The following is a 12542-nucleotide window of genomic DNA, read 5'->3' as shown; positions in this document are numbered from 1 at the left end:
AAATTGTCTATATACTCCAATGTATTCTGAGTGAAAAAATTTGGTGAGAAAAAAGACCCCAGGGATTCCAGTGTACTTTTTTGCATGGAAAAGGTTGCCATTAAAAAACTATGATACAATTTGTCTAGGACAACTCCTAGTCAATGGACTTCTAGAAGACCTCAGCAGCTCTCTTTTGTGGTTTTTATGCTTAATAAATCACAAAAAATTCTTGATTATTTTTGTTACAAAAAAAATTTGACTTTTAGCTCAATAAAACACAAATCATGTAAAGAACAATGCTAGTATGTATGACTGTTGTTCATTGCTATCATGTTTTGCCCAGTTCTACTTGATTCAAAGTGACTCCCAGAATTTTGATTGCCACCCAAGCAAATTCCACCGTCTACCATAACCCCCATATCTACAGGTGTTTCTGTTCTGTGAGGTTTGTGAATGTATCTGTATATATAATTTGTAAAAGGGGAATTACTGATATGGGAAGAATTGGTTTAAAGAGAAACAGACATCATATAATTACATTTTCCTTAATTTTATTTCACCTTTGAATGAGCTGAAAGCATAATCTCTAATGTCATGTACGAGATATGGGTTTTAGTCATGCACAATTTTCTAAATGTTCATTGGCTTTGTTTGCACTAACCTAGCTCTCTAAAAAACACTTTTGCCAGGAATTGCCTATAATGACTTCTCGCTATAAATAATGGAAATCCTGTAACTTTTGGAAACCATAAAGAAAATTTTTTTTTACACATTTACAGGAAAGACTTACTCATGTATGAAACAAGTCACACAATTCTCCTTAAAGAAAAGCAATTTGGGACAATTCCTGTGGTTTTGTGGCTGTACACCAGATATGCCATTACCTTTTAGGTTTCTCCAGGGCGAGGAACAGAGATGTAGCGCACTGTTCGCCGGCGAACTAATTCGCGCGAACATCGGGTGTTCGCGAACACGTAAGTTCGTGAACTTTTCGCGTATGTTTGCTATTTGGGTTCGCGTGGCGTTTCTCCGCTGCGTTTTTTCACGGCCTAAAAACGCCGCGCAAGCCATACATGGCGTTTTTCAGCAAATCCAGTTTCCATGGTGGTAATAGCGTGAAATAGCAAAAAACGCTGCGTATTTCCGCTAGGTCTGCCAGCTGCCTTTGCGATTTTACGCAACGCTGTGTCAACAAAGTATTTTTCAGAGAAATTTTTGCCCTTGATCCCCCTTCTGCATGCCACTGTCCAGGTCGTGGCACCCTTTAAACAACTTTAAAATTAGTTTTCTGGGCAGAAATGACTTTTCTAGGTTTTAAAGTTCGCCTTCCCATTGAAGTCTATGGGGTTCGCAAAGTTCGCGAATATTCGCGCTTTTTGGCGTAAGTTCGCGAATGCGTTCGCGAACTTTTTTTTTTGAGGTTCGCTACATCCCTAGCGAGGAAGCTTTAAATGTTAATAATAAGTTTTCATATAAAGGATCATTGATCTTGCCATGAGTCTTCCGAGACTACTGTGCCAATTTCATCATCTAAATCTTTAACACTGAACAGGACATGTCATAATCATTCCAATAAATATATAGATATATTTAATAAGTAGTGATGGGCGAAAATGTGGCGAATTTCTGCATTTCACTATTGGCGTATTGTTTTGTGAAACGGATGAAAAATTCACTGCACATCCAAAAATTGTCGCAAGAATAGTCACGTGTCCAAAAATTGTCGCAAGAATAGTTGCGGACGTGAAAAGGAAAGTCGCACGGCCAAAATTGTCGCAAGAATAGTCGCGCGCCCAAAAATTGTCGCAGGAATAGTCACGGGTATCAAAAGAATAGTCATGGGCGACAATTTTTTTTCCACGTGACATTTTTGCCGCATTGCGACATTTTCGCTGTTTCGCGATGCTTTTGAAAGATTTGCGGATTTATTGGCCAAGCAAGATAGGACAGATTCGCTCATCACTATTAATAAGAGATAACACATATGCCCAACCCCATGAAATAAAATCTAACTAGTGAAGGGCGAAATAATTCATCAGGCATGGATTCACAGCAAGTGTATGAGTTTTACCAAACAGACGACAAAATTTGCGCCGTAAAAATTTGCAGCACAACAAAAAAATTGGCATACGCGAGAATTTTTTTTATGCGCAACACTTTACCTGTTTTGCGGATTTTCCATCGTTTCTTTGAAAAGGTTTGCAAATTTCGGCAAAGCAAAATGGGACCAATTCGCTCATAACTAAATGTAGCACATATTTTTCCAGATCTTGGATAGGGGTCACTGACCCCAGCAACCAAACAACCCTTGCTCTGTGAGGCTACAATTTGAATGTTATCATTACTTTGTATTTCTGCTTTTTTTATATTCCACCTCTCTTGTTAAAAACCGTAAATCACTTGCAAATAGTCTTAAGGGTCATTTAGTAAAGGTCAGATTATTTTTTAGCTCTAAAAGTTCTAGAAAAAAAGTTTTGACTTTTTCTGAGATTTACTATTTGACAAAACGGCTAAAACTTTGAATCCGACAGTTCACCATCTAACAGCGGTTCTCAACCTGTGGGTCGGGACCCCTTTGGGGGTCGAATGACCCTTTCACAGTGGTCGCCTAAGACCATTGGAAAACACATATTTCCGATGGTCTTAGGAATAATTTTATGGTTGGGGGTCACCACAATGTGAGGAACTGTATTAAAGGGTTGCGGCATTAGGAAGGTTGAGAACCACTGATCTAATATATGCCGAGACCATGTAGTTAATGGCAGATGTCCCTTCCTTGGCAGAAACTTTGTTGTGAAACTTAAGAGGATTTCGGATTGTTGATTTGATCGCTTAAAAGTGTGAAAAACCACTGGGATGTAGTGAATCACACTGGCATTCATTTTCACTGACAAATTTCTCAAAATCTCGAATTCCTTGAAATTTGAAAATATAACTCTCATTAAACTCTACGTGAACTCTCCAGCATTTAGACACAAACATGTCTTTAGTTTTCAATTATTTTATGCATAGTAGTAAAATTTTGAGATCCAGTAACTTGAATTTGAATTTACAATTTGTGCCGAAAAAAAATCAAATTGAGGTAAAAACTTGAATTAATTACATTTACAGTAATCAATATAATTTATTCATATAGTGCAAATGCAGCATTTACATCTAAGATCTCTATTTTTTCTTTTGCAAAGCCTTGGGCTGTGTAACAAATAATCATTGTAAATTAGGCTGGCACACCAAAATCAAATTCCATGCAGCCAGCTGGGTGCTCACTCTAGGGGGGATATCTGTCCCCAAGTATCAGGCAATAAGGAAATAGATGCAAGAATGCAGTGAAATATGCATCTACTTTCTTAATGCATGTGACCCTTACAAAGGCCCCTCTTTGTGGTGTTGAAACGCGTTGGGTTTTTTGTATTTAAGATTTAATAAAGATTTTTCTATATTTTGGTGTGCCTTGTTCCTCAATCTATTGTCTGTTCGGCTGTGTAGCAGCTTGGATGTATAACATGGCAGTCACTGTTAGTATATGTGACCTAATGTCTTTTCTAGTAACTCTCAACTACTCCTCTTTATCAGAAAAAGGATGAGGCTGTCAAAAAAGGAAGTGGTTTGGAAGGGTAAAATGGCTAGGAGTGATGGTAATGGAATCTTGATTGGGGACATTGAGGTATATCCTAAAATGTTTTCATTTCTGTTTTAAGTCAACTTTATTCAATAACTTTTGTTGTACTTAAATATATATCTCTGTGCTAATCTGCTGTTCTACCAAAGTAATACTGTCATGGGAAAACATGTTTTTTTTCAAACACATCAGTTAATAGAGCTTCTCCAGCAGAATCCTGCATTGAAATCTGTTTTTCAAAGACGCAAATATAATTTTTATATTTAATTTTGAAATATTACATGGAGCTAGCTATATTCTTCATTTCCCAGGGCGCCGCAGCCATGTGACCTGTACTCTGATAAACTTAAGTCCCACTTTACTGCTGAGCTGCAAGTTGGAGAGTTATCACCCCCCTCCCAGCAGCCGACCAGCAGAACAATGGGAAGGCAGCAAGGTAGCTCCCAGTAGGTATCAGAATAGCACTCAATTGTAAGAAATACTAGTCTGGCTTGGGACTCCTCCAGTTACATGGGAGTAGGAGAAACAATAGCTGAAGGTTACTGTTGCTGAATAGCTGATTGTTGTGTAGGAGATGGCTCCTACACACCAATATTACAGCTAACATTTGTTGGTTCAAAAATAACATTTTAAATAAAATAAATAAAAAGTATTCCATGAAGATCATTACAGAGTCCCTTTAGCTGCTACTATTGCTTGGTTCACATTATAAAGATTATCTGGTGCCCATTTCATATACTACTCTCTCCATTTTACTTCCTCAATAACGCATGGGCCTAAACTAAGCAAGTTGTTTAAAAGTTACAAAAACATTTTCTTTAATTTTTAGTTTACATTATATGTTAAGTGAATTTAGATCAGAAGTGTTAGAAGCAAACAGATTTATGTGTGCAAGTGTAAATGCCAGGGCACATGAAAAGCTTATAAAAAGGTGGTGTTTGGGCTCCGTGAGCTGGCAAAGCTGGATGGCTGACTTTGTTCAGAAATTAACAAATGCAAGTCATTTCACACTCAGATGAATTATATTATTCTGCAAAGTTCATCAGTTCTGCTGAAAGGTGAATATGTAAATCTATGCATCAAAAATGGCAAGTGACAAAAAAGTCATTTTCTCCTCAAATGGATAGTAAAAAGTGGGAAAGCTAGACTTAATGAAAAGCTGAGCTGAGCACCTCTTTAGGAGTAAAAAAGAATATGGAAACAATACATACAAAGAAAGTGCAAATTCACTGTTTGAAATCTTGTCAAAAAAAGGTGATCTGGTAAAAAAAACTTTGTTGTTAGTAAGGCTCATTCTCCACCTTAATTCTCAGTGCAGGAATGTTTACTCTGTTTTTCCTATTCTACTCTCATCTGTACCATTTCTTTTTAAAATTCTAGTGTCCTTGTTTTCAACAGGATGTATCAGATTATTCCAATACATTGTCTGCTCTTCTATTTTGTTAAAATGTGGTTATCACAGATGATTATCTAAAGATGCCATTTGTATCAGCAGACAACTTTCCATCTATAAACCAACTTGTTTATACCACCCTTGGTGCCAGCTCACTCCTTAATGCATTAATTTATTGATTTAATGAATGAATTAATTAATTAATTAAAGACACATGCTCAGGTTCATACAAGTCTTTCCATGATGCCTGGGGTGGTACTCAACATAAATACAGCACTGTATATGACAAGAGCCTTCAAGTATTCAAGAAAACTACAGCAATCCTTTTAAGTGGGGCTTTGAGAAGACAGGAGGGTCAGAACCATAACCAAGAAGATTATCCTATTTAACAATCTAGAAGTTCATAGATCTTCATTTCAGCCATGTAGAATTGCAGCAAAGATAGGTAGAGTCAATTACTAGAGAAGAGTGATGAAGTAAGGGTATCTCCAAGGAAGATTATTAGAAGTGAGCCAAAAAAGACCCTCTCAAAATAGAGTTGCCTCAGTCCTGCTGAACTTTTCTCCAAATACCAACAATGAGATGGGCCTAGCAAAAGTAAATAAGTAAAGTAAAAAGTAAAAAAAATGTTTTGCAACTAAAATAGATTTATTCCTGGCCGGTTCTTATGAAAAAGGGCTAAACTCCTATGGAGATTTTGTAGGATTGTGTCAGATCGACAAAACAACCCAGAAATTGAATGTAGTCACATGGGTCAAAATAAAATAAAACCAAGAAAAATCAGAAGGATTGCCATCTGACACGATGTGCCTGTTGGAAGGGAACACTTCATGCTGTGTCTTCATCTGACTAGATAAAATCTGATGGTGTCCGACAGACTTTTTTTCTCATTGAAATACATTGACTATTGGATGTAGATATAGGAACAAAACACACCATCCAACTTTATCTGATCCGACTTTACATTACAGTCTATGGGGATCAGATTTTTTAGGATCGTGCTCCTCCTGGTGTTGCATAACAAGATCAGAGAAATCTGACCCACAAAATCTGATCAAAATCCCCTGTGGAATTAAGCCCTAAGGTTCATATTATTTTTTTGCCTGTTGTTCCAAATTCTGTGCAGCTCTTGATGCACTAATTAAGACTTTGTTATTCCAGAATTCACAGGTCACATTTCTTTCAGGTAGTTCTGATATAAAACAAGGTTAGAACTGGACTAGAGACAAAGACTTACACCCATTCCTGGTTGTTTAATCAAAAAACTTAATTTGTGTTATTAAGAGGACAGGACCATATGCAGGAATAAACAGGAAGCAGACTATCCCGACGCTAGGATTTCATCTGAATCACCCTTTCTAATGAGCTGCCCCTTGCCTGTTTATGTTAAAGTCGCCATTAGTGTACAACAATGTGCAAACCCACAAATGTTGTGGAAATTCAGAGAACCCTTCTTGGGAAAGCACAGTACTTACTCAATGGTGCGCTGATCACTGAGCAAGAGTTCAGTATACCAGGCTAATCCAGATTTATTTCTCATCTTATAAATGAACAAAGGATTTAGAAGCCCTAAAATCATGAAATTATGTTCCTTTCACCAAACATTAAAACAAGTCGCTTTTACTTTATGCTCATTATTACAAAAATAGTTTAGACTTTCATCTTTTCTCTTTCATCTTCTGCACATGATATCAGCTATTCTCTGTTCGTGTTCAAGGGACAAAAATAGAGTATTTAAAATATTACAAAATGGCAGTTTCTTTCATAGGCTTGAAAGCATACATGTATACTACCAGTCTTTGTCATCCAGCTCAAAAACAATTTAAAGATTAGCATTCTGTGTTATTTTCTGGGTGTACTGTACTGTGCAATGTCAAAATTACTCATTATGCTGATGCTAAAAACCCTTTTTATTTCGCAAAAGGTTACATCTCTGGTGTGCTTGCGATAAGTGCATTACCCAAAAGAGAATATGGTTGGCAGAGAAAACAGCAGTTTGCAGCCCAAACGTATTCATCAACGGAACATCCGTCCTCTAATATCCAAATTACTGAACGCAAAAAGAGTGCTGGTGTCTGGGAGACAAGCAGTTTTCCAGGTCTTTTTTTTCCATTCAGATTCTGCCAGCTTATTATCTTTAGGTCCCCAGCCACACTTTATGACAGACAAGCATTTATAAAGACAATTCAATCTTCATAGGAAAAACACTTTATGCAGTATCTAAATTTGCTGGCAACAGGGCATAGGACAGAACAGTTTGTGTAGGTCACTACTGTGACAGACCCATATTTTTCCTTATAGCAAAAAAAGGGAAAGTTGTGCTCAACCACTAAAATTTTAAACCATTAGGCGGGGGTGCAATGAGGTTGTAACGACAAAATACATTTTTCCTTATACACTGCCTTTAAAAGAGAAGGAAAGGTAAAAACTAAGTAAGTTTTATCAGAAAGGTCTATGTAAATACAGCCATAAGCATTCACAGAAAAGTGCACTAAGTCCTCTATCAAAAGAAACACAGGATTTCTTGTCTCCTTTTTTTGTAAACATGTTCTTAGGGTATCTGACTTCCTCTCTCACAAAAATCCCTCATTCCTGGGGCCACAGTCTGCACAGTTCTCTCCTCTCTCCTGCTCCCCCCCCCCACAAGAATTCATAAAACTCACTCCCCCCGCCATTAGGAGTATGTGATCTGAGCTACCAAGAGGACTAGAGCTGCAAGGAGAAAAGCTATGAAGACCAAGCTAAAATGGCATGATTCCGGGGGCCAGAGTCTGCGCAGTTCTCCCCTCTCTCCCTTCTGCTCCTCCCAACCATAAGAATTCATAAAACTCACTCCCCCGACCCTTAGGAATGTGTAATCTGAGCTATAACGGCTAATCTTCAAGCAGGAAGCTATAAAGGCCACACTAAAATGGCAGCTGCAATCTTAAACAGAGAAAGCTTCTAGGGCTCTTTACTCAGGTATGGTTATGCTTTCTGCAGAATAAATAGTGTTCTAGATGGCAGTAAAATCTATTGTCAGTAAAATGCCAAAATGACTTTCCTTCTCATTTAACATGCAGGTCATCTTCATTTAAAATATTTAAATTCATACCTGCCTTTTCTTTAACAATGCTTGCGCGATATTAACCACACTAAAATGTGCCTGCAAACTTAAATTGTAAGAAAAAAAGCTTATTAATTAACCATATTATTTCCAAATATTTATAATGCCTTTATTAACATCTGACATGACATAATGTACTTTCTGAGCAAAGTTTTAAGAAAACAACTTTTCCAGCCTCCAAATAATCTTGCTATAGGTTGATACAGTCTCAGTTTGCCCTTTGTTACTGCATAACCTGTGGTACAGGTATGGGATCCATTAACTGGAATTGCTCCAAATAACTAAAATAGAATTCATCTTTATTGGAGGCAAAACATTCCTATTGGGTTTATTTAATGTTTAAATGATTTTTAGTAGACTTAGGGGCAGATTTATCAAAATGTGAGTTTAGTATTAATACATAAAAACTCACCCACATTCTTTTCATTCCTGTGGGATTTTTAAGAGTGTATTTATCAATGGGTGAAAGTTAGAATTCACCATCTGATAAATACTCTTCTAAAAATCTCATAGGAATAAATAGAAAGTGGGTGATCACTAATCTCACATTACAGATCTGAATGACACAGCTTTCTGGATGACAGATCCCATACCTGTATAGCATTTGACTATGTGAACAAAGTGTACATTTTTTACAGAATCTCATACTGAAGCAATATTAAAGTGCATTATATACTTTCTTAATCAAATAAGTGAGCAAACTACACCTCCGCAGATTGATATTTCAGTTACCTGCAATTAGGCTTTTGTAGACTCAGTTACAAGATCACCTTCTCCCCCAGGCCCTCAAATTTAATTAGACTGGATGGAAAGGCCCCAACTAATACTGCAAGTTTAATTTGTTGTTTGTGCTCCTTTTTTACATTTATACAAGTTTGTTTTTATCATATTTGCAAAAAGTATCCTTATTTGTGGTTTAAGTATAAAGAATTGCAGTGGATCTAATATTAGTAAGAAGTGTATTCAGTGCTGTACCTGCCCTGTACTGTAAATGTAATTAACACTCACCGTTTCTGTCAATAGCAAATGGCACATCACTTGTTACTATTTCATAATTGCAGATCTGACTGTACTGGGGGGAGCAGTCCTCATCCATTGCTTCCACCTGTAGGATGCTATCATAGATCTTCCCCTCCGTCACCATGGCACTGTACTTCTTCTCTTTAAACACCGGAGCAAACTCATTCACGTCATTCACTTGTATATGAACTACAGCTCTGGCAGAAAGAAACATGTGCAAAAATGTAAGACACTTTTTGAATTTATCATTGTGTTTTATAGGTTTGCTCATAGAATAATAATATGATAACTAAATGGGAGATTTGATAACAGTTTATAAAAGAATGAATATTTACAATATATAAAGTACTTAACACATTTTAATTGCCCATCTCACTTTATTTCTGAAAAAGTATTCCAATATGGTGTTTTTTTCTGATGGTTGATTTAATTCCTAAATAAATTTGCTGGTTTGAAAAAAACATATATCGCATTAGTGCTAATGCACGTACTTGACAAAAATGCTACAACTATTTCATAACAAAAATGCCTAAAACTATTATAGTAAAGAGACTACCATTATTATTGGTATCCTTCTATTAACACTGTACGGCTCATGTACGTCTGCAAGTGCACTGAGAAAAGTGCAATTTTGAGCACAATCCCATGTTTTTTCTCCACAATTCCAGTGTGTTTCGGTCACAAAGGCTGATTCTTGTGATGCAATTTTGCTGCACCTACCTCAACTGCATCTGAAAATGAACACAACTGTGTGTGTACTCTGTAGCAAATCAGGTGCAATTGTGCCAAATATTTTCAAGGTCTGTCTGGTGACATTTCTGGTGTTCAGCATGTGAGTAATGTGTGCACACTATTCTTTTGGTGCAACTCAACTGAGTTGATTGATGCAGGGTTCTAAGGGTACCCAGGGTCAATGGATGCAACAGCACCTAATTCGGAAAAGAAGGCAGGAAGGACTGAGCAGCGCAAGAAAATTTTGACACAAGTATCTTTAATTGCGGGGAAAGCAACCGTGGTTCCAAGCTTAAATAATGCCTTTATGCTCTTCCATAGAAATGATTGTTGTTGTGCCATGTAAAACATATGATGTCAAAAGAAAGTTTGCTCCATCAGTATAATATTTAAAGTGAAGTGTGTTTATACTCTACAGAGACCAAGTCAGGTTAAGAGATGTACCTACTTATTCAGTCACCTTCTTACCTGGGCTGGTGTAAGAGAAAGTGAGATGTTAGAAAAGGGGGGTTTGTTATTATAGAAATGATAAGGCCATATGGGAGGAGAGAAGTGACATCAATTACGGATATCCAACCTATAATCCTGCAGCTGTTGTTAAAATACATTCTCTGCATTGTGTTTCTGGCAGTTAACGTATAGCTTAACTAGAGCTGGGGGGCTGCAGGGTTATAAATTAAAAGAATGGTACAAAATATAACATGCTCTTTGTCTATTCCCCATAAGGTAACTCCTCTGATGCTGTATATCCAAGATAAATGTCCTCCCTATCCCAACCTAAAAACTGGCACCTTTATTGGGGGTAGAGCAATGAAAGCTGAAATGTTTTCTATAGTTCAGCTGCTCCCATTTACAGTAATATATAACAATGAGCAGATAAATAAGGCTGTCTGTACATATATACCAATATATTCCACCAAACTTGTACTGAAAAATAAAGAGAATAAACCCTACTTGTAAGGCATAATTTACTATTAATTGTAGGCTATCTGCATCTGACTTTTGGCACCAGTTTTGTTTTATGTATTATAAATGATTTCAGTATTGGCTTACCAGAAATTCGTTTAAAGCTCCCAAGGAAAAATAAATGCAGCACATAAATGAATACTTATTCACAGACAGATTTATACAGATCATTTCCACACTTTTTTCCAATGTAATAAATGCTGTGCGATGTCAAAACAAGGTTGGATCCATATGTATACATCCAGCTTTTCAAACCTCTTTCAACCTACAGTATGTCATATGGAACACTGTATATATTAGCAGTTTTTGGGGAATTTTTAGTTTGTAGAAGAGGCTTCACTCTGTGTTAAAGGACAGTGTTTGTCTCCACCATGGTGAAGAACAGCATATGTAATCTAACATTACAAACAGATGGCTCAGCAAATCTCAGTGTTATTTGCCAGCACTTACATGTTATTTTCAATATACCCCACCATTTATGAGTAATCTGTACCAATCTGTTTGGGCCTCTATGCCATATAAGCAAATTTATTTTAGTACCAATATAAAGACATCACTAAATAGTCTTTTTCCCTCTTGCTACACTACATGTCAGATTCCAAGCAGCAACCATGGGCGTTATTTCTAGTTTGATTCCTAATTGATTCATTGGTGGATCAAACACTTCTGTATTTCCTGGGCTACTCATTGCACTGTTAATCCATTGATTCTTGTAAACCCCCTTTTTTAAGACTCTCTTAATGCCTTTCATTACAGTTCTTGTATTGACATTTAGTGCTTTAATCATCTTTATTGATCCCATTGTACGTGCAATTCCAATGACCTATAAGGCATCCAAAGTAGAACCCCCACCATCATCCCCTGCAAGGACGTTTTAAGAGGAAATACTCTGGTAATAAGTTAATTGTAATAAGCCAGCTCTTTGTAATGCCATTTGTTTGTATGACTGGCACTGTAAAACATTTGCAAGGGAAGCTAAAATGAAAGAAGTCAAAGCATGTTATATGCATTTAGGGCTTTCACAAAAATATATATATATATTTCCATTTCCAGCAACATTTGAATTTGACAGTACCAAAAATAGCTTTTCCAAGAAACCCATTCAATGCCGAATTATTGATGAGGAAGCAATATCAATGACCCTTTTGGCCTTATAATTCACTCTTGCAATACAATTACTGTGTGGGCTTTTTAATGAGTTTGGACAAGTATAATTCTTTGCTTCTCCTAGAAAGGGCAGAGGCACATGATGAATGGACAATGGCAGCTTAGATGAGAAATTCAAACAGGAAATCAGAGACACGAAGGTAATTGCATCAAGGAGAACTGCAGGGGGAAGCTGGGTGTTATTGAATAATGAAGATGAGAAAACTAGTGAAGTAATGCACTGTAGAAACAATGAACATGACTGGCCACGTTGCACAGGTATTTAGAACCATTTTTGTGCCAGGGTCATGCTTTATTCTGAGATATGTTTAATTAAATTCCTTCCCGGCTTAAGGATTAATATGGGTGCAGAATCTCTTCATGGTGTTTAATTACATTATGTTTTAAAACTCTTTTACTTTGCATTTAGATTGCATGTTGTTAGGTATAAATGGCATAAAGATATCAGCAGTCAATAAGAATTTTAATGACCATTCGCTGTAATAGAAGGACTTTTATATAAGTCATGGCAATGTCAGGAGACTTCTTCCAGCTTTCCTGTATATTTTAATGTAAAA

General features: G+C 36.7%; 1 protein-coding gene and 1 long non-coding RNA gene across 4 annotated transcripts in view; one reads left to right on the top strand and one right to left on the bottom strand.

The window, feature by feature from the left end:
* The window catches only part of clstn2 (calsyntenin 2), a 438919-nt gene that overhangs the window by 118398 nt on the left and 307979 nt on the right, over positions 1-12542 (bottom strand). The window contains exon 4 of the mRNA XM_002941193.5: positions 9109-9317. Within this exon, the coding sequence (XP_002941239.2) occupies positions 9109-9317 (209 nt within the window). The remainder of the gene's footprint in view (positions 1-9108; positions 9318-12542) is intronic.
* The window catches only part of LOC105945392, a 143649-nt gene that overhangs the window by 128602 nt on the left and 2505 nt on the right, over positions 1-12542 (top strand). For 2 of the 3 annotated variants that reach the window (XR_001924664.2, XR_004222719.1), the window contains one exon: positions 12050-12125. This is a non-coding gene — a long non-coding RNA (uncharacterized LOC105945392). Of the gene's footprint in view, positions 1-9254; positions 9345-12049; positions 12126-12542 lie in introns of those variants that run through there. The other variant, XR_001168986.3, reaches the window with a different exon arrangement.

This window comes from Xenopus tropicalis, chromosome 5 (assembly GCF_000004195.4).
Source record: "Xenopus tropicalis strain Nigerian chromosome 5, UCB_Xtro_10.0, whole genome shotgun sequence".
Classification (NCBI taxonomy): Eukaryota; Metazoa; Chordata; class Amphibia; order Anura; family Pipidae; genus Xenopus; species Xenopus tropicalis.
This window is presented reverse-complemented; position numbering and strand designations above follow the sequence as displayed.